At 39.0% G+C, this 23,181-nt stretch overlaps 1 protein-coding gene across 1 annotated transcript in view; it reads right to left on the reverse strand.

The window, feature by feature from the left end:
* PIP4K (phosphatidylinositol 5-phosphate 4-kinase) overlaps positions 1 to 23,181 on the reverse strand; it is a 119,379-nt gene that overhangs the window by 56,190 nt on the left and 40,008 nt on the right. The window contains exon 2 of the mRNA XM_083135362.1: positions 6,011 to 6,108. Coding sequence (XP_082991488.1) covers positions 6,011 to 6,108 — 98 coding nt within the window. The remainder of the gene's footprint in view (positions 1 to 6,010; positions 6,109 to 23,181) is intronic.

Here is a 23,181-nt window from a genome sequence, read left to right on the forward strand (position 1 = left end):
TAAATTCTTGTAATTTTAATAACAGCGGTTCTAGCCTCTTTTTTGTGTGTGGGCTTCGCATGTTGAATGTGCAGTTAAACATGACCACGAATGTTTAGTCCCTTTTCGATATCCTGTTGAATTTCTCTAAAGCGCAGATGGGTTCTAGGTTCGATTAACAGTGAGAGCATCCATGACTAGACCTCCCCGATGCAGTAGTGGTAACGTAGTCGCCTTGTAATCAAGGGGTCTCGGGTTCGGATCCCATTTAAAAGCGTAGGGCCAGTCCCGATTAACTTTTCTTCGCATGTAGTGAAATTGAAATGAATTCAAATAAACACATCAAAACGTTAACTGAAGAAATTATAGTCTAGGACCATCCATTTTCGCTACCGTCCACAAAATTACCTCATTTCTGTAACTTCAATGATGATGTTTTTAAACATATATTTACGGTACACGTAAATAAATTTAAAAAAATGGTTACGTGCAGTTTTGGTATTGTATTGTGTATGTTAAAAATTTTGGGGTGCTTAGCAAATAGGCACACTCTTGCACTTTTCACACTAGATGGGAAAAGTACCTCTTATCTAAAATTCTCACCTAAAGTTTTTTTAAAAAAAGGGGTATAAAAAAGTACCTTGAAAAAGGTAACGAGTGTATCCTAAGGTTGTGCTGGGACGTGCACAGGATATACGAACACATTAAAAAGTTAAGGAGACATTACAATACTTAATCAGAAACAATGTAAAAGGCCCGTACAATATTTAACAAGTAGAGGGAAGAATTCCCCTCGCTATCTTGAAATATTGTAAATTTTACGATAGTTTCTGACAGTGCAAAAGAGAATTGTGTTCAAAACAATTCCTTCCGCTGCAAAAAGCAAATGTAATCAACATTTCTTTCAACTCCACACAGAGAAGAAGAGATTTCTCAAAGAGTTTCGTCTTCACCAGAAAGAAGAAGGCAGTTAGTTATACCAAATTACTGTGCCGGATATGTTATCCCATTAACTGCATAGCAACTGTGCAGGCTCCCAAACAATGATGGTTGCCAAGCAACGTCATTCCCTACAATCTGCTAAAAATATAATCTTGCATCGCCCACTGACAAAACAATTTGATTGGTTTAATCAAGTCGACTTGCTATTAATCACGCAGGAAAAACCACATCCTAACAACCCATTCACAATTTTCTTTCTCTTCATCGTTGATTTTGCATCAGCGAATCCAGTTCTACCAGTCGCTTTAGTACTAAAGCATTAACGTATAATTCTGGACAAACTTAAAAAAAAGTCTCACAATCTTGACGATGCGTGTGTATGCAAGGTTAAAGGTAACTTCTCAGCATTCCACAAAGTCGTCTTGTATGTTCTTAATAGAGCTCAGATCAAAATCATAACAAATCAAACCACGAATCATGCAGCATTATATAAGAATCAATATTCCCATAAGATAGCGGGAAAATGAAAGTATTATCAAGAATTATTTGTTGGTATTTGCACGAGAAGTCCATGATAACATCATGTTCCCCTTAATATTTATTTTATTTACTTAAAGTTTCAGATACAGTACTGAAATACCATTTTATACTGAAACTGTAGCAACAAGAAGAAAATAATAATAAAAATAAAAATAACAATAACAACAACAAAACAAGAAAATACAAGATGGCAGACGAAAAAAAATAGAAATTGTTACACGTACATTCTTAGCGATTGTCGGAAACTGTGTTCTGACAAGAAAATATCTGTATTTACAGGCAGGTTATTATATAAGTGGAGGAGCACATAGTAAAGAGACCGCTGTAGAAGAGAGAGCCTTGTAGCGGGAATGTGAAAGAGCTTTACGTTGCGGGTTGGCCGTGCGGGTACTCGTAAAGGAAATTGGCTGACAAGGAATTCAGTTTTAATTTTGCCATTAATGATTTGATGCAAAAATTTCATGTCTGCTAGTTCGTGACTAGTGTGTTGTGACTGGATGTTCAAAATAGACATAATATCTGTTTTATGAAGGTGTCTGGCAGAAGGAATTCTATGGCGAGCAATTGCGAGGAAAAAGCTGAGGACAGAATCAAGCCTGGAAAGATTAGTTTTAGAAGCCATAGTCCAGATCGGGGAGCAGAATTCAAGAATGGGAGAGATAAAGGGTTTGAAAAATATGCTAATGGCCGATTGGTTTTGGATTTCAGGGAACCTGTACAGAATACCAAGGAGACGCATGGCTCATTTAGTAGTATATGTAATGTGATCATTGAAGTTTAGCTTTTCATCGATGATAACACCAAGACCTTTTTGAGAGGAAACATTTTTCATGGGACAGTTTTCGAGAGTATAATATGAAACTAAATGTTATAAAAATATAATAACCTTTAAAGTTACCTTTTGCACGTGGAAGAGGTAGGGAGATTCGAGCATAGAGGTGGTGTATTCATGACCACCATATCGTCGCTAATGAGGAAGCCGTGTTTTACCACCAGAATGATCACAACACAATTAGTGACTGTATGCTAGAGAACTGTTCAAACCTGCTATCCTTTAAAGGAAGAACAGGAAGATATGTTCTCTAATATATTTTCCACCTTAGGCCGACAACACATTTAACAAATCAAAGCCATGGTTCATGGTAGTGTATTTTCATGAACAATTCAGAATGAAATAAAATACAACAAAAATCATTGCATTTACACATTAATTCAATTTCATTTTGCGAAATACTCATCACAAAAAGCTTACACTTAAAAAAGTGTAATGCAACTTTCTTACTAGGTAATTCCAACATATGCTAAACAGTGTGTCCGCAGGGTTTTTTCCAGGAAGGGGGGCTGGCAAGGTAATTTTTCCCAGGGTTGGGGGGAGGCAAACGAGACATATATTCCCTCATAATAGTGTTGCCGCCTCAAAAATACACCTTTAGTCTGAAGTTATCGTGTTCCTGCACGCTCTTATTATAATTAACATAAATTACTGTGACAAATGACATTATATGTGTGAAATATATAAGTTTAGGTGGACATTCATTTTCCGGGGGGGGGGGGGGTGCCCCCTTAACCGCCTTCTGGCCATCTATGTGTGTGTCAGGATTGAAAATTTTACTTTAAAATTCCACAAGTGGTTCGGATCCCACTTTAAACTGTAGGTTCAGTCCCGATTAGCCTTACTGTGCATAAAGTGAACTTAAAACATCAAATCAATCAATCAATCAATTTACTTTAAAATTATGTTATTCAAGAAAGATATTTTAAACAAATTTCTAGGCTATTAATTACAACTATAACCACTGCACACACCCTACATATGAAGGTGTCAATCCTTGATTTACCGTACCACTGGGAAAGTTTCAATACAGTTCAGAAATATAAAGCTTTTAAAAAACTGTCACATCGTTATTACATAAATGTCATATTTCTGTCGTCGGAACTCTCTTGTTCGCACCGTCATATTGCAATTATCGGCTTAAAAATTTACAAGAATGAAGCCAGTAAATAGGATCGGACAGCCATGAACAAAATCAATGGCTGCATTAAAAAAAATCAACGATGAGAGTGAGAAGCGATAATAAATGTGATGTTAGCTGACCACCAAAACTAAAGCAGAAATAGCTTTGCCATGAGAAAAATACAGCTTTGGCAAGAGTTATACGAAAGACGTACAATGTCTTGAATCGAGTAGAATGTCCAGGAATTTCATAGATGCTGAATGTGTAGTGAAGACAGATAACAGGGGCGATGGGACTTGACGCGATGGCTACACGTCACTAGCCTGGTACAAATTTTGCAAGAATTCCCACCTTTTATTTTAGAGGAAAGCAAGTCAACCCCCCAGTTGGGTGCCAATTGATCTAAGAACAACCCACACAAAGTTTTGGATTCAAGCGACATTTTCCGACCGTGCTCCAAGTGTTTTTATTTTTCCCCATAAGGATAATATACCTAGAATGTAAGCAGGCCGAACCTGCTCTATGACCTTCAAAAGGGTCTGGTCACTTTATTTTTTAAAAAAACTTGAGCTCAAAGAAATGCAGTACGCACTTGACACACAACTATGGTTTCCCCTGGGCCTAATCTGTTTCTATCATGACCAATTGTACCCAGCATAACTTCTTTACAATTTATAGGGGGCGTTAAGGGACTATTGATTCATCCTGTATATAGAATACTACCTTTATGATGTTATGTACTTGCCTAACAAATGTTTGGCAAGTACTTAAGTTGTGACTAACTCTTTCTTAATGTTAACAAAGTACTTAAGTTGAGACTTGTACTCTTTTTTTAACATTATCTTGTTATAATGTTATGTATATATTTCCAATGTAATGTTTCTGCAATGAATATGTATTCTGTGACTGACTCTTCCATGGCCTTCTGTATACCTTTGATCTCAACTTTAAAAGAACATTAAAGTGAACGGACAGGGTCATAGAGCAGGTTCGACGATGATGTCTACATTCTAGACATGTTATCCTTATGGGAAAAATAAAAACGCGTGGGAACCGACAGGGAAACGTCGCTCGGATCCCAAATTTCGAGGGGATGTTTTTAGGTCCATTTCTACTCAACTGGGGAAGTAACTTGCTAAATTTACACATTTTGGAAATTTTGGACCAGGCTAGTGCGTCATCTATTGACAAGCCATCGCCTCAAAGGCGGTTGTGCTGAATGTTCTCATCTGCAACACATATTTAGTGTTAGTAAAGTTGTACCCTTGTGTATTGCACTGTCATGGTAGGGCTCCACACATTTTCGATCTTGGGCATAGTGAATCTGTCATCAATACATCCAGTTGCCTTTGTCCCCTCCCCAAGAGTGACTGACTTGTTTTAATTTACTTCGGTTTTCTACCACATTTGGCTAATATCCAAGATGAGGGTAAATGGCGACAAAATGAAATGGATGAATGAACAATCATAAACAAACGTGGAGAAATCACTAGCTGTGATTCCAGACGCTAGAGCTGCGTTAATCTACGTGGAAGATTGACATTTGGGTGTCTTCACAGAGATGCTGAGTGATATCCAGAGGCACTTTGCAAGGACATCAAAGGAAAAATTCCTGGTATCACCCAGGTCTTTGGCACTATATGTATAGATATCCTAAGAAAAGTTTTAAAAGCTGGCAAATTTCGAAAAAACGTTAACAGATCCTTTTCATGGGTGAAGTGTTAAAGCTCAGAAACCTGTTTATGTACACGCCTATAAAATTTGCTCAAACGCAGCCAAGTTATTTTCTGTTCGATTTACAGCTAAGGTTCTCACACGACCGTCACATCTGTGGATTTAGTCGAAATGATAGTCTGCGATCCTGGACTAGAGCAAACTGGGAGAAACACTGTGCCGTCACATGCGCTGTAACATACTGCACATGTGCCCTAAGATCGAAAAGCGTCGAGTGGGAGGAGTCCGCTGTGCAACGTCAGAAGAAAGACTCACATTGAAGCTACGCAAAAGATACGGCCAGAGATATGCAACATATGCCATTTTGGTAGGAGACAATCAGCAGCAACGTTTTACGCCGTAGCCGAACTAGCCTGTGTTCGATTGTTGAGCGACACGTGTCGCCTTTCGCTTCGGTGTATATTTTCCCTATAAGCTAGCTATAGCTGGCACCAATGGAGCGTAAATAGACGCGCGCGTGTGTGTGTGTGTATATACACACACACACACACACACACACACACACACACACACACACACACACACGTACGAACGTAAGAAACATTATGTACAGTCACCGGCAATACAAATGGGACACTCAGATCCTGAAATACTGACTTAACTGCGATGCGTTGTGTGGGTTGCCTAACTCTCCGGTGATAGCAGAAATCCCTATTGAAAAGTTGCTATTGAAGTCGGCCCATAGCCGTATAGTTAGACAACACACACAATGCTTTGCAGGGAAGCCAGTACTTTAGGATCTAGGAGTCCAATTTTTATTGCCGGCTACTGTACGTATTAACAAAAGGGTACGCATGAACGCATATGCATTTTGCAATATCAATCTTATTACAATGGAAAAAGTAGGTAAACGAACATACTTGTTGAAGAGATGGTTGTCCACTTTAAGCTTGGAATAGGCTCGGAAATCATCAGGCAGGAGCATAACTGGGATGTTAACGTGACTTAGTTCGTTTATCTGAAAATACAAAAGAAAATGCTGTCAGTTCCGCGAACACAATTTACATAACATTGGTAGCAGTGCTAACGAAGAACACACATCCTATAATCTCTACCTGCTGACACTTCATAATTGGTACACTAATAAACACACGTCTCATTCATAATTGTTACACTAATAAACACAAGTCTTATTCTAACACTATTTACACTTACGTAGGCCAACATCCTTTTAGTGTATACATGCGACAATAAACATGTTATGTATGACTTGAAAACAGGTGGACTGGGACGTTGAATGAACATTTGTGCGTTTGCTGGAGAACCAGTAAATCTGATAGAATATTCGCTTGAGTTAATGGACTACGAAATATAGCACAGGAACCTTTTAGAAATGTTTAGGTTGGCTGACTTAATTAAAGTTGCTTATTTCCATTATTAATCCTGACGTTCTGGTTAAGAAGACGATGTAAAGTGACAAGAAAGGACGTATATTGCCTTTGCTAAAAATACGATCCCACCATTCGTTCAAGAGCCTCTCCGAATCACAGATGTTCAGGGTGTCTACAATTTCGTGAAAACAAAATTCCAACAAAATGCGAAGTATAATAAAACAAATCAATCAATCAATTAAAATTTAATGACTTTTTCCTCACTCGTCTGACCTCATTAATCTAAATTTCCAAACGAAGAATAAATATTTTCCAGACTTATAATTGAAAAAAATTTAGAAGACGACTCTTTTCCTTCGGTATATAATATAGCCTACAATTTCTACTGTAACTACTGATAACACTCATATATCAAACTAAAATATAGTGTGCCCGCAACAAATTTAACATTTCTTTGTCCTTGTTTCTTTGGTCAAAATTCTACTTTTGATTACACGAGTACTAAAATAATGTCTTTTCGAGAAATACTGTAAATTTCCCTAACATTTCCATGGCTTTCCAAGGGAAAAGAAATTCCCTTACTATTCCCGGATTTCCCAATTTTGCAAACTGGTAGACACCCTGATGTTACATTTTGCTCCTTTTAATTAGAATAACTTTCAATTGACACGTTTAACTTAAACCAATTGCTAAAATCACTTCCCTAACACGTCTGACCTCATTAATCTAATTTTACAGTTTAATAATGACATTAATTTCCACAGATATTGATAAAACGCGTGTCACTGATGGCACACGAATTCTTCATAGAGTTGAACAGTTGAAACATGTGCCACCTTTTCTGAACAGGAGACTACTGTACATACACTGTGCAAAAACTTATGACACGTTTATGATTCTAATTTAATGATACGTGTGTTACAGAAAGCACAAACATTAAAAAACACACGCTGTACTCTCATTCTTTAAAAAAAAAGTAATGGAAATTTCCGTAAGCGAACTCCAAATATTAAAAAATATATATATTTTAGAACTGAAGTTAAGCAATATCTCTGACACTCTATTCTCGTTTAATAAACTGGAGAAAAGTACGCATATAACTGCTTATTACCCATTTGGCCTTCACTGCTATCTCCGTTTATGATCAGTCTAGATTAACACGCTTGCATAACGTTAAGGAGTAACTTAACTACCCCCGTGTTCTTTTACAGCAAGAACTAAAAGCACGTGACAACTGCAACGATTATTTATTTAAAGCTTCGCCCAATTCTCCCCTTTAGGTCATGGAAATCGATTTATGGGGAGTGGTTTTCTCAGAGAACCCGGTTCACTCGAATACAAGTGCAAATAATTCGATTTACCAAGAAAAACTTGGAAGTACTAGTTGGAGGTGCTTTTTTTTTTAAGTCCACTATATGGACCGATATGTTAATGGGACTGGGCCTACAGTTTAAAGTTGGATCCGAATCACTATGTGCCTCCAATGGGTATCGAACCCGGGACCCCTTGATTACAAGGCGACGACGTCTCCATTACGCCATCGGGAAGACTGTACTAGATGGATTATAAGTTATATTAGACACCTTTGCAGGCAAAAAGGAAGTAATGTGATCCTGATCGATCGAAATTAGAACCATGGATGTGTCAGTGCTTCGGATATTTGCACTTTTCACTTTATTCACCAAAAAAGCTATAAAATGTGCCATACCTATGAAATAAGCTCAGGTTATGTGGCCTCTTAGCATACATAAAGACAACAGTTTTACAGGATTATCTTCGCTCTAAGTCCAAGCACCAGAGGGCCGTTAGCCTGTAAAAAGACAGGTTTCGGGGTGTATTACATGAGAGAGAGAGTTGTTGACAACTGAGTGCATTCGTGGAGAGTTCCGAAAAGAAGGAACTGAGTGTTTTTAAAAGGCTTACCGCCGGTTGTGGTGGTAACGTCGTCGCCTTGTAATTAAGGGGTCCCGGGTTCGGGTGCAGGCACGGAGTGGTTCGGATTTTACTTTAAACTGTAGGTCCAGTCCCGATTAGCCTTCTGTGTATAGTGGACTTAATACAAGAACTCTAAAAAAATCAAGATTTTGCTGTGGAATCGTCAAAATTTGCATACCCCCAAATAAATTCAGGTTAAACAAAGCAATCTTGTTTGTAATGCTCTATTTTCCTTTTACATTCATTTTTCTCGTGATTTGACGTAAGTGTTTCTTACCGAATGACACCACGCCCCTCACTTCGCACTACGGCAGTTCCGACTTAATTCAACTTACGTAATTGGGTTGCACTTTAGATTTGACATTTGATTCTTGTTATTTATCCTCACTTTTCTGCCACTTTGATAAATCGCGACGATCGCGACGATGAGGGGTGTATGATTAGATGAAATTGATGAAGCCGCATTCACAAATAACAGCCATGCCTGGTTGGGTTTCGAACCCGGGACCTCTGGCGTCGTAGCGCGCCGTGTGGGTTGCACTTAACCCTGGCTTACACAGGGGAAGAGGCTGTCAGGCCCACCACCTCTAGTTTTAGATTTTTAACTGTGGAAGGTTTTATAAAAAAATTAAAATAAATTTAATTGTTCCCTAGGACGTTCCCAATATTTCTTTATTACTTTTGCTCATAAAAACATATATGTAATGTACATAGGAGGCAAAACTCATTTGGTGGGAATATCAGGTACCCCTTTTGATGTGTGTTATTCAAGATGCTAATGTCATAAGAGCGTACACTTGATTGCTAATTATGGTAACTGTTGTAATTATTATAATTAATATATAACAGAACCTATCTAAACAAAATGTGTTGTGACACTCGTGCAATAGTTGGTTATTTTCTTTATTACTGATGGTAATTATTATAATTAATAAATAAAAGGAATGAAGCAGCGATTCATTAATAAAATGGTTTCTTGAATTTTTGTGAAAAAACGGTGGGCCTCTAACCCTCCCTCAGGAAAGTAAGTTTCTCGAAAGCCACAGGTAAGCTAGGGTTGTCATATTTTCTATTCTCAGGTGCAATTCTTCTCAATGAAGGTGTGAAGATTTTCTATTCCTATTTACGAGGGTCACTATTTATATTTTGAGCCTAACAATGAAAAAACAGGAATTTGGCATTGAAAACTGATTTATTGAAAACTGATTTATTGTTTTTCGAAGTATTCTCCTTTATGGTCAATACACTTTTGCATTCGTTCGAACCATTTGTCAAAGCAGTTTTTCCAATCTTCTTGAGACACCTCCATAATATGGTTTTTGAACGCATCAACGGCGTCTTCCGCCGACGAAAATCGTTGTCCACGCAATTTATTCTTGACATTTGGGAACAAGAAAGAGTCATTGGGTGCCAAATCAGGACTGTACGGCGGATGACCCATCAATTCGATTTTTTGACTGTTCATAAAGTCGGTTGTTAGACGAGATGTGTGACAGCTGGCATTGTCTTGATGAAGAATGATCCGACGGCGTTTGTTTGTTTTCCGTATTTGATCGAAGACCTCTGGCAAACAAATTGTTGTGTACCATTCAGAGTTGACCGTTCTACGTTCCTCTAAAGGCACAGTTGCCACATGACCAGTTTTCCTGAAAAAACAGGCGACCATTTGTTTCGATGTGCTTCGAGCGCGAACAACTTTTGTTGGATTGGGTTCATCTTGAAACACCCATACAGTCGACTGCTGTTTACGTTCCGGCTCATATGCATATATCCATGATTCGTCACCTGTTACAATCTTGTATACGTCTTTTGAAGCACCAAGATTGTATTTATTGAGCATTTGTTTGCACCAATTGACGCGAGCGTCTTTTTGAGTTTTTGTCAAATTGTGTGGGATCCAACGAGAACATACCTTTCTCACAGCTAAATGATCATGTAATATTTTATATATGCTGGTGGAACTAATGCCTATGGTTGCTTCAATCTCACAGTATGTCACATGACGATCTTGCAGTATTAGGTTTTGCACAGCATCAATGTTTTCTTGAACAACAACTGATTTTGGACGACCTTCGCGAATCTCGTCGGTGAACGAATGGCGGCCACGATTAAATTCGTTATACCAGCGTTTCACAGTGGCAAAGGATGGGGCTTCATCGCCAAATGTGGAAGTAAGTTGATCGATGCACTCTTGTCTTGATAATCCACGTCGAAAATCGTAAAAAATCATCGCACGAAAATGTTCACGAGTTAATTCCATTTTATTGTTGTCGCGCAATCTCCAAGGCAACATAAACAACACAAATCAAGCTATTGACAAAACATTTGAAGTACGTTATGGTCAATAATGCCAGACGATTCCGTGCAAACGTCAAATCGCGCCTAACTTCAATCAGTGTTGCCAAGGCTCAAAATATAAATAGTGGCTCTCGTACAAAGCATACCAATATTACAGTATTCCTACATTCCTTGACACTATAGCTCATATACAGTCAACGGCAAAGATAATGGTAGACAAATTGTCCATCGTTATTTCCATGACTTTTTACTCCACATCCTGTGGTGACTGATTGATTTGCTTTTATTTTACTTCGCTTTTTGTGCCACATTTGGCTAATTTGCGAAGATGGGGATGAGGGATGATATGATGAAATTGATGAACGGACACTCTCAAACATCCATGCCCAGGCCGACATTCGAACCCGGGACCCCTGGCGTATTAGCGCGATGTGCTAACCACTCCGCCACGGGGGCCGGCCACGTCCTGTGTTGTTTTAAGGAATGAAATTATACTGGTGCAAAACAGGCATTGCCCTCTGCTTATTGACGTCTTTACATCAATTCATTATCATCATATTGTGCAATGCAGACGGAATGAAAATGGTGATGGCCAATTCGCCTACTGTTTCTTTCGCAGTTGCGTGTACGACCTGACTGTATATATAGAACTTTTATCTTCTTCACTGTAGTTATCTGCATCTAAAGCATGTTCATCATTTACACTACACGTATACTTAAAAGCTATTGGATTGAGTGATGGGACATGACACGCCCCAGAGAAGTTGACATCAGAGACACACCCAAGAGTATCTCTCGCACAATACAAGAACTGCAATTAACAAAAGTTCATCCGTTGTATACCACACCCGGCCATTCCAATTACAGACTAACGAAGTCTTCTTTGAGCACAAATTCGTTAAACTTTGTTACCCTGAATGGTCGATACTCGTAGCAGTAAAGAAGCCACATTTTGCGTAGGGATGGATTTTATGCAAAATCTAAAGTTAAGAACTTTGATATATTCCGGACTCGAAATGGCAATTTTCATCAAACAGACGCTTTACTTTCGTTAAGGCTCGGCTGCACTTTTGCCCGACATCAGGACAGCTCCTTTCTTGATATTATCAATAGTTTTTACGTAGCCACGAAACTATTGAGAATATCTAGCAACAGAAAATCAAACCACACAAAGATTCACGTGAATGCTCTAGAAGGAATTCTAAGCATATGTAATTTTTCAGATTTTGGATTTTTTTTTAAACATTCTTATAGCTATCTTTATTTTATTTGTCTTCTCCGTGTACATCCCCAGCGGTGTAGTGGTTAACGTTGTAGCTTTTTAATCATGGGTGTTCGAGGCACGCGTGGTTCGGATATGACTTTATAAAGGGGTGTAAAGGGCGACCCTTTTCGAAGACACCCACAAGCAGTGGCGTGGCCAAGGGGGGTTGATGGGGGTTATATAACCCCCCCCCCCTTTCGCCCAGTATTCCTAATAAAGAACGTCAAAGGTACGAAAATATGACAAAATGAGGGCTGACTACCAAGAAAAAGTATTTATAACCCCTCCCTTTCGAAAATCCTGGGCACCCCACAAGTCAACCTCCTTTCCACGTAATACACCCTGGACTGCATTTTTCAGACTAGCGAGGCTCTGGTGCCTGAAATCACGACCAGCATAATCCTCCGTAGGGCTTGTGTTGTGTCGTTATGTTTGTGATTGTTCTTCCATACACATCATCCTATCACCATTCATCTTCATCTTCGAGATTAGCCAAAAGTGGCAGAAAAGCGAAGTAAAATAAATCAATTGAATCAATCAATCCCACTTTAAACTGTAGGTCTAGTCTCATTAGGTTACGTGGACTTGAAACACTTCTTCCTCTTCAGGTTAAATCCATGATGTGTGGATGATGATGAAGGACACTCGCAAAGGAACATTCGTGAGGAGTCGAACCTGGCAGCATCGAGATCGCGAATCCAGCACCCTAACGCACTCTGTCCCCCAAGACAGCACGAGGTCATGATTTAAAGGACACTGCTTAAAAATGAACAATACAAAAATACACGAATCAAGACAAAAAAAGAGACTTTGTTCCGGCTGGTTTACAAACAACAACGGTAATTTCCTGAAGAAAAACGTAAAGGCATCAGCGAATGATGCATTAGGCATACTGGAAGGAAAAGAGAATTTGCTTGAGGTATTACGCTGAAGGTCGACGAAAACAACGAGATTCCAAGACGAAAGCCAGAGAGGGATCAAAACACGCCAATCAAATTAAAGCAATTTTTGGCATCCACAAGAGAAAAGCAAACTAATATATTGTTGAGCTAATTTTGACTTTGCCACCAATGATTCACGATGATAAGCGAGTATAGCAACGGAAACGACGACTTTGGGTACCTGAGTAAACGAGCTATTCTTATAACTGGCGTATCACCAGCCTTCCTGAAGCCTCTACCTGGCTTTATTGAACCGATATCGAGAGTTCTATCTCCCTCCCCCCAATCTGTTTCTCTCTATCCTTTTTCCTGACCCTCTCGATACTGTAAAAGGAAAAGAAGGAAGGCGAAAGAGATGGAGTGAGAAAGGGGAAAATAGAAAAAGAGAGGGGGAAAGAAACAGAAAAAAGAGAAGAAAATGAGAAGCAGACACAGAGATAGAGAGAGAGATTGAAAAGATAAAAAAACTGAAGAGAAAGAACAAAACAGAGAAAGAGGAAAAAGAGAGAAACACTTTTCCAAATTAAGTGTTCAACTGCATTCGCTATTTTAGAAAGTAAAATTTACTCAAGATTGTTCAAAATAATTGAACAAAAAGAAATCATGAGAACGTTTTGATACGGGATATCTTCCATGAAGTTGGTTCAAGAAAAAAGCAGACCGAAAGAGTAGTGGTAACACAGTCCCCTTGTAATCAAGGATTCGATACCCAGAGGAGGCACAATGGTTAGGATCCGAGCTTAATCTGTGGATCCAGTCCCGATTAGGATTTCTGTGCATAAAGCTAACTTCAAAACAAATTCCTCTTCACTCGTAATTGATTAGCCCGACTTTTTTGGGTTCTCTGGGTCAATAGTAATCCTGGCAGCTCACCTCAAACCCCATTTTTTTAATGCCAACTAAAATGTAACATGCAATGTCCCAAGCATTAATTTTGAATAGTTCCTTTAAAGCTCGGCTGGACTTTTGGCAGACGCCAGCGAAGCAGCTTTTTGAAATATCCTCTTCTTTCGAAAAAAAGGCATATTTCCGAATTTGAAAAATTACATCCGTGTGGTTTACTTTCGGTGTTGTCCATATATTTTCAAAAGTTTAATAGGATTACGTAGCCACGAAACTATTAGCTGGTTGGTTGATTTGGTGTTTTAAGTCCACTTTATGCACAGTAAGGCTAATCGGGACTGGACCTACAGTTTAAAGTGGGATCCGAACCTCAATGTGCCTCCATCGGGTATCGAACCCGGGACCACGAAACTATTAGCAAACTAAACGAAGATTGACGGGAATGCTAAGAATGCAATTTTCCCGAATTTGGAATATAAACTAGGGCAATTAGGGCTATTTAACTTCGAGTTGCAGTATGTTACAAAGATATTCTGCAAGTTTTCAAAAACGAAACTACAGACAATTGTCATCTAGCATGAAGCAGCGTTCAACATTAACTGACACAATAGGTTTCATATCTAAGAAAAACAAAATGTCACTAAGTTCTCTACACAATACATCTGGGAATTTTCTGAGGAATGAGTGCCCTATAATGATGGGAGTTAATCCACCCTGAGAGAAGACTGCCGTGCGAGAAGAAACCATTAGTAATGGACAATTGACAGTGGACGTTACTGTGTAAGAAGGTCAGTTCATTACGTCAAATACAGGAAAAAAGTTCAATGTTTTATTAAATCGTTAAATATAAAAATATATAAGCTCCACAAATAAGAAAATTATGAAAGGTTGACCTAAAATGCCAAAAAATGCACATAAAATATCCCAACAAATTCATCTCAAAAAGTGTTAATTTGTATATAAAAAGTACTAAAACAGGCACCTTTCTGGATTTCCTGAAAAAAAAGATGCAGTCATCAAAATCGTAGCCGTAAGGGCGTTCAAAACTCTATAACGGATATCAAGCAGAGGGTGTGACTACTAATGCTGAGGAATTTTATCTAATTTATACCATTGAAAATGGGGTATAAAAACAATGGGTTGAAAATGCTCATGTAGACTGTCTAGTTGGCAGAACTGCGACATTTTAAGGAGTGGTACAGATCAGCCCTTAATGTAAAGTCGAAATTTAGAGAACAAGTTAATCGTTCACGACTAAAGGGCAAATGAGAATAAACAGTCTTAATGTCCTAACTTGGACTCGAACCCACGGTCGCTTAACTTTACACAAAATTTTATAGTTGCCGGAGACGGTGTATCAAATCAGAGATAATGCATTCTTCAGTTCTCTCCATATTTCATCACACTTTAAAACCTCAACCTCTCTAGGCTACTCCATATAAATGATCGAAAATAACAAAAGAAAAGCTAAATTTTACACATTTATGTACAATTTGTGCACAGGGGTCCTAATCTGAATGCAATTTCAACTGGGGAACATCAACAAAAGTGGACATACGAGATCAATAAAATAGGATAGATGGGCAAGACAATAAACCTTACAGGCCGAATTTCAAGTACCGACCCATTAGACAAAAACACAACTTTAAATTCCCTCTGTGAGACAGTTCAGTCAGCCCTATTCTGATTATTTTTGTTAAGATCGAGCAAGTTCCTTTTTTTTACTTAATTTGAAAAACCAGTTTTCAGGATTAGAGCCGTCAGTTTCTGTAGGATGTACTGCAAAGAATCATGACAGAAAGGAAGTGATTCTTAAATCACGATTTACGGCTCCATTTCCGTTCTAAAACGAAATCTAAGAACATTTTTTTCCTGTCAAGATCCTTGTAATCATTAATCTCTTGTTAAGAACGATTTCTAGCCATTATACATTTCAGAAACAGCATAACCAGAAAAAACACGATAACCTTCAAGAATGAAAATTAGTACTTTTACTTTCGAGAGAGCATCTTAGTTTATTACACATCGCGGTGATCTCAATAGTTACTATGGAGTTCCTCGAATTTCTTAGATTACGCCATATGAAGTGTCAGAGGAAAAACAACAGGTAAGTCAACGCTCGTCACCATTCATCAAGCGGTTAAGTGCATAAAACGAAAGAAAGTATGATGTAAAATCCACCACAGCATCGTGCCGCGGTAGCTCAGTCGTTAGGGCGAGAGTCCCGGGTTCGATCCCCGGCGGGGGAGAACCGGGATTTTTTTCCACATGTTCAAGCGGCTCCGGCGCCCACCCAGCGTCGTATAAAGTGGGTACCTGGAGGGTAAAGACAGCCAGGGGTGTGGTGCTGATAACATCACCCCCATCTTCGACCGTGATCAAGAAAGTGTGGAGCCCTAACCCCTATACGCCTTGGTGGCGTTGTGTAAAGCACAGGGGAGCACTTTACACTTACTTACACCACCACAGCATCAACAGGGCAGGAAATGACACCACTACCTCGCTTACGACAGAAAACTTACGATGATGAATTAATGAACGAGAGAAGAGAACAAACTCAACGGGATTCAAACCCAGTTGCGTGGCAACGTAACGCGCGGACCCCCTCTCAATGTGAATCAATTCAAAATCTTCAGGGATACGTCAGCAAATTATATTTAAATAACAATTGTCTTTCTTTATTTTCCGGGAAATATGAACCTGTAGGAAGGAAGTAAGAACTGTTTATATTATCCATTGCCTTCTTGAGTTGTAAACAACCCAAGCATTTAAATGCCTCGCATTTGCTTTGTGGCAGTTAGAGGTGCTTTATTGTTAAAATATTAAAATCGGGAGTGCTAGGTCGATAGAAAGAACAGACAAGACAAATTGTTTTTATTCGAGAAAAGAATAAATGGGTAAAAATGTCCACGCTAGTTATGGTGAATTTTGCGAAAATGTTTCACATAAGAAATATTTTACTTTTTCCGGGCCCCATAGGCTTAGAGCCCGCCCGCCCGTATGTTACGGCCCTGATTTAACGTATTGTAACGTTTAACTAGAATTTAAAGCCAGATAAAAGCAGAATGTTATAATTTTATTGCCTACAAGAATTAGCATTTTCCATTTTGTCCCCTCACTTCTACTTAATACATTTTTTGTATCAACCCCATGAGGCCAGAGGCCCAGGGCGGTAGGTCACTTCGCCCACCCCTTGCTACGCCACTGTTCAAACCTACACTACAGAATGAATGGTCTCTCAGTGTTACTGCACATTTCGTTCACCAGTACCTCTCACGGTTTTTGTTGACAGTTGTCGTTAAAGAAGATGAACAGAGGATATATGATTTTACTGGTACTTAAGAAATAAGAAACACGTTTCCTTTCGTTCTATAGCCACGATTTATCATTTCTAACTATTCGCTGTATGCAGTTGGATTTCCACTACGTAAATGAAAAAAAAAACACCATTTGCTGCTCAACTTGCCCACTGAATCATGTGGGCTCTACCTAACAATTCGAAACAGAAACGTCAGCAAAAATCAAGTCGAAAGTAGAAATACAGTAGGCTATTGAGATAAACCAATAAGTCTGCATAGTAAACGATATAGCCTGTTCTTTATTCCGGATTAAGAGTTTGCAAGGTAAAATATCGCAAGAATTCTGAAGGATAGCATCGAGGCATATATGAAGTCATATACCTCCCAGAGCTTCATTCACTGGCTTCAAGGCTTTAAATCGGTCAATGCGTCGTGCTATAACTGTCACACTTAAAACGACTGTTACGATAAGCCACGTGTAGGTATAAAACGACAATTATCTTGCTAGTAACGGCTGGCAAAATAGTTAGCAATAAATATCCTTAGTGATCCGTGATTGGGAATACTTCCCAAAACTCTTTCAAATTATATTCTTTAAGTATGGAATCAATAGCTTATGTAATTGCGTATCTTTTCAACTGCATATACCCAAACAAAACTGACAAATGTCAGTGAATTACAATGTTAAGAACGATGTACACTCACAAGCAATAAAAATAGGGCACCTAGAACCTGAAAAACTAGTTTGACTGCAATGCGTTATGTGTATTGCCTAACTCTACAGCGATAAATGGATTTATAGCAAACTTTCAATGGCACCCTTCTACATCGCTAAAATCAAAGACTCGATTCACTACTGGCATAACCCCTGCTGATTCTGGAAATAGTGACTGCAGTGGCCCCTGGCGGAACTTCCGAGAAATACGCTCGAACCTTAAAAAATATAGCATATGAATGAAGGGAATGACGAAAGAATACGGCAAATGTTATTACATATTTCAATATATTTCGCATATTTTCGTAACATTAAAATCCAGGCCTAGAAACTGCAATTATATATATCACCAAAGGAAGTAATAACAGGGATTACGAAATTATTGGTATTTTTTTTTTACTTTTGTGGTCATTAAATGCCTTACCCTTTCATAACATTTTCGTCTTCTCATCCAAAATCTCTCTCAACCTGGCTAGCTCATCAATGAATCAGATTCTTGATTGATTGATTGAATTAGTTTATTTTACTTCGTTTCTCTGTCAACTTTGGCTAATCGGGAAGATGATGATGAATGGTAAGAAGATGAAAGAATAATCACAAATACATATGGGCAATCCCCAACAAAGTATTATAAAGAATTATGCTGGCCATGGGTCTAGACGCCAGAGCCTCGTTAGTCTGCAAAATGCAGTCCACGGTGTACTACGTGGAAGTGAAGTTGATATTTGGGTGTCTTCGAAAAGAGTCACCCCCCCCTCACTAAGAGAATACAGCTAAACTTGATGGTCTAAAATTCCAGCTATCAGAAAACAAGAGTAAGAAGTAATATTTAGTCGAGCCTTAGTTAGAATTATAAAACAAAAACCGATCAACTCAGACGCAATAAGATTCTGCAACAATGAAAACAAATAAATTATCACCGCTAAGCACGTAACTTCCCTGCAAGTATTCCCTTAACGTGACACATAATCTTAGGAAGACCCACGCAGCATAAATCGTTAAAAAGAGACCAATCTCGTACACGGAAGCACTAGAAGAGAACCCAAAGCACAAACGTTTCGCATTACTGGCACGTTTAATTAAAAAATCATGTGGTCTGGAGGGGCAATGTCAGCGCTGGTGCAATATCTCTTATTCAGCTAACTCGTCAAATTCCAAAGAGCGTTACGTGATCCTGTAACACGAAAAGCTACATATTTATGGAAACACTGCCTCCAGCCAAAAGTTCAAAACCTCTTCAAACACGAACTCCTCTGGAATCAGTGTTGCAACGCCCTAAGAGAATAATTTGTCTATACGGGTGAAACAATTCCATTTATTGGAATCATTAGTAACGATTTTGAACTTGGACAAAGTAGGACGAATTACTAGAAATCGATAAAGAGTTTAATCATGAAAAAACTCTTAACTCCCAGCCACACCGGATAAATTTAGTTTAATGCATTCGAATCACCATGGTGAAGTTCTATGATAAATCAGAATCTGTGAATTCGACTATGAAGCTAATGTGTATTTGAGTGTGATTTTGCAGTAACCATGTGAGTTTCTAGTTTTGTTATTTTCATATTTAGCTCTTTTCTACTTCTTGTCGCCAATCGCGACGGTGAAGATGAAAGGTGTTGGATGAAATTGTTCAACGTCCAGGCCGGAACTCAAACCCAGAGCATTTGGTAACGAGATTCAAGTCGAGCACTCAATGCACGCATTCATTCAACAACGTGACCGAATCATATTTATCTTACCCACATCAGTATAAAGATTTAAGGATACCGCGATCGCAATATTTGATTCGAATTGTTATTGAGCAATTTAACCATGAAATGGTACTTGCGAATTCTGGCACAGACAAGTAACAGACTTAAATATGTGTAACAGGAGACAGACTGACAGATACACACACACGCACGCTGGTCTGGCGTTCGTAGCGGAGTGGTCATTGTATCCCGATACGAGATAAAGCAGTGGTCGTATCATTATGTATTTTTCATCATCATCTAGTTCATCATTCGTCGTCGCGATCAATTCAATACGTAGAAAAATACACAAAAGACTGAAATAGATAGATACTGATATTAGGGAAAGACAATAAGTACAAAGGAGTCTATAAAATTCTAGATACCACCCTAAAGAATAAAAAACAAATAACGATAAGAACTAGGCTGTGACCTCAAATAAGAAAGATGGGCAAAGGGCCACGCAGGAAGGTCAAACTTTGTTTCAGGCTGTAGCCGATTATTTCGAAGGTTTTTACGCCTGTTTGGAAAATACACATTCTTTTAAGCATTTCAATTCGTTCAATGCAAAGTCATGAAGAAATTAATATAGTCAATATATTGGCTAGTTAATTTAATGAAAAACGCCCAAGTTTCTCAGTGTGTCTACACTTTTGCAAAAATAAATTTTGAAAATTCCCGGGACTTTCCAGACCAAGAACATGTGTGTAAAAAGGTCACTACATTTTAGCTAAACACCACATTTAGAATATCACTTAAGCAAGATTTGAGAATATTAACTTCACATGTCAAAAGAAAAAACTAGAAAGCAAACGGAACAGAAACTGACTATTGGGTAGAGGCATCAGGGGCGAGCTACTTGCCACGTATTGACTACACGGGGATAAACTCCATAACTAAAACAAAATTGAGGATAGGCCAGCCTCCTAATATGAAAATTAAATGTGTTAAAAACTTCATCCATTACTTAACAGCAAATATACTGTCTGCGTACTAAAATCTCTTTACCTATGTCAAAAGCTGAGGCTGTAAAGGGGGTGCTCAACACATGCGAGGACAAACACAGGGTAACACGATCCGACAAAGAATTATTGAGCGTCGTTGGTCTGCAAGAAGCAGTTACCGGGGTGTACTAGGAACCGAGGCTGACTTTTGAGTGCTTTACCAGAAGGACACCCTCACACCCCACATATTCGCAGATAAACTATCATTAAAGAAACGAGTGAGTGTTCACCTGTTTCATTTAACATTTCTGGACTCCCATTTATTGCATTTGAAGGGTCATGATTGAATCACAAAGTACGAAGAGCCATCCTTCAATTTTCGCGTGTAATTGCCATGTCATGCAAATTGCATTGGGCTCATTGAACGCTTCTGAAATTGGTAAAAGCAACCCGGAAACAATTTATCTACAGTATCGCTTCTAATAACAATTCTGCTTAAACTCAATAATGACAAAAATATTACTTCCCATCTTTTACCCCCTTCATTTAATATAACTTCCTTACAGAAATGAAAGACGTGATTACAAGGCGTTATAAAAATGGGTTCGCTCAGATTATCTCTCACCTAAAAAAAAGTCCACATTCAATTCATAAAAAGAGTGAAGGTCGTTAACACCTGACACTTCACAGAGACTTCGGACACACCCTGTAGGCCGCGGAGGAAGATTTACTGTTTGGCCAACACGTCACGTTAAGGGATCTTCCTGCATTCGAGACTTCCTCTCCGTCCTCTTGGCAGAAATGTCAATAAATGCTGCCCTGACTTCTGATGTGTGTGGTCACAGACGCACGTTGTCTCGAGAGGATGGACGGCGAAATTGTGGATGGAGGAAGACACGGCCAGCGATCGATCTCCCCCCTCTCTTTCCGTAGCCGGCGCTGACCTGGCCGGTCGGATAATAAACCATCCCATGCTACTATTTATCCTGCATTGTTGTTCAGTCGCGTTAACACTCCGTTACTCCAGCTATAATCACACGGATTAGAACGTTAACATGCGTAACGTATGCTAGCAAGGTATTCAGCACACAACGAAATCTCCACAAACTAATCGCACAGAGCATTTGTAAGCAGACTACGATAAAGCACGAAAACAAGGAAAATACTCATTTCCGTCCGCAGTAAGAACGAAGTCAATGAAAAAATGCACGTGGCTTGTTAGAAATCCTTTTGGTTAAGCCAGTGCCATCTGTGCAGGATTGATTGATTGATTTGTTGTTTTTAAGTCGACTTTATGCACAGGAAGACTAATCGGGACTGAACCTACAGTTTAAAGTGGGATCCGAACCACCGTGCAATGTGCCTCCAGCGGGTATCGAACCCGAGACCAATTGATTACAAGGCGACGACGTTACCACTACGCCATCCGGGACGCACCCAGCTGTGCAGGAGTCTTGAGCGTAAGAATATAGTGCATATGATAAAGCTATGGACGTCCGGAAGGAAGGATGGAGCGGGGGCAAGAGGGTCCATGGCTTCCCTGGAAAATTAACGTTACCATAAAATTATATATAAATGTATGTATGTATATCTCAGTCACAGTAACTTATGTTAATTATTGGGAGGGTGTTGCTGGAAGATGATAGCTGCAAACTGAAAAAGTGTTTATAGAGGGGCAACTCTATTATGGGGGGGGATACACGGTGATTTCAAAAGTCTCTTAACACCACCTATAAAATGTACAGGAGTTAGGCTGCGTACAAATGGTCATGATAGAAACAAGTTAGGCCAATCATTTGCAATGCACGCGAACTTCTCTCGCCAGACAGCAGTACGATCTCGGTGCGTTCCTCACCCCTTAGGAGTATTCTGGCACTGTTTTCTCACACCTGAAAAATGAAAAATTTGTTACAATGATACCTTTTTCCTGATTAAAAATAGGTTGAAAAAACCTTAACCATTGCATTTCTCGTGAAATTCTAGCCTGATTTGATGTATCACATCAACCCCTTTCCATTTAAAAATCTTGAGTTGAATTCAATATAGCGGACGTCCGCTTGGAAAACACCAATATGGTTCCTCCTGCGCCTAATCTTTTTCTATCATGACCAATTGTACCCAGTCTAACTCCTTTATAATTTTATTAAGGGTGTTAAGAGACATTTAGAAGCTCCTCCCTGAAAAAATCCTGCGGACGCCCATGTGTACAGCTACGATCTTTATGCACAAGATAGGACCCGAACTATCAAATAGGAAAGGAACGATTTCTCAGAAGTCATGTGGTTTTTGTTTATATTAACTTTGTTCTCACAGTGGATGGAAATTAGTAATCAAGGATTGTACTCAATTTTTTTCCTAAAATTCTGTTTTTCAGGTATTTTCCAGACATATTTCTAATACTCTAAATCATCCTTACTGCACCATATTCACAAGATTCAGGTTTATTGAACTCTGATGAAAAGTGACTGAATGAAAAACACAACGTTGCAAGCAGGGTTCTGAAAGGCACAGGAACCCATAACTTCTTATGGCTACAGCGGGATTGCACACACTTTTCTGGTTTTATCAGTGGTATCTGATAAGCCGTTGACAAGCTGTCACAATGTACAGGATTGCGCACAAAAAATGAGACGATGTTGTCAGATGTAAAATGTTCTCAAGCCGTTCTCACTTCTGTTGTGTTTAACCTAACCTCACCTAATTTCTCTCTCTCTCTTCTTATGTAAAG

The sequence above is a fragment of the Lepisma saccharinum genome, chromosome 14, assembly GCF_977018435.1.
Source record: "Lepisma saccharinum chromosome 14, izLepSacc3.1, whole genome shotgun sequence".
Lineage (NCBI taxonomy): Eukaryota > Metazoa > Arthropoda > Insecta > Zygentoma > Lepismatidae > Lepisma > Lepisma saccharinum.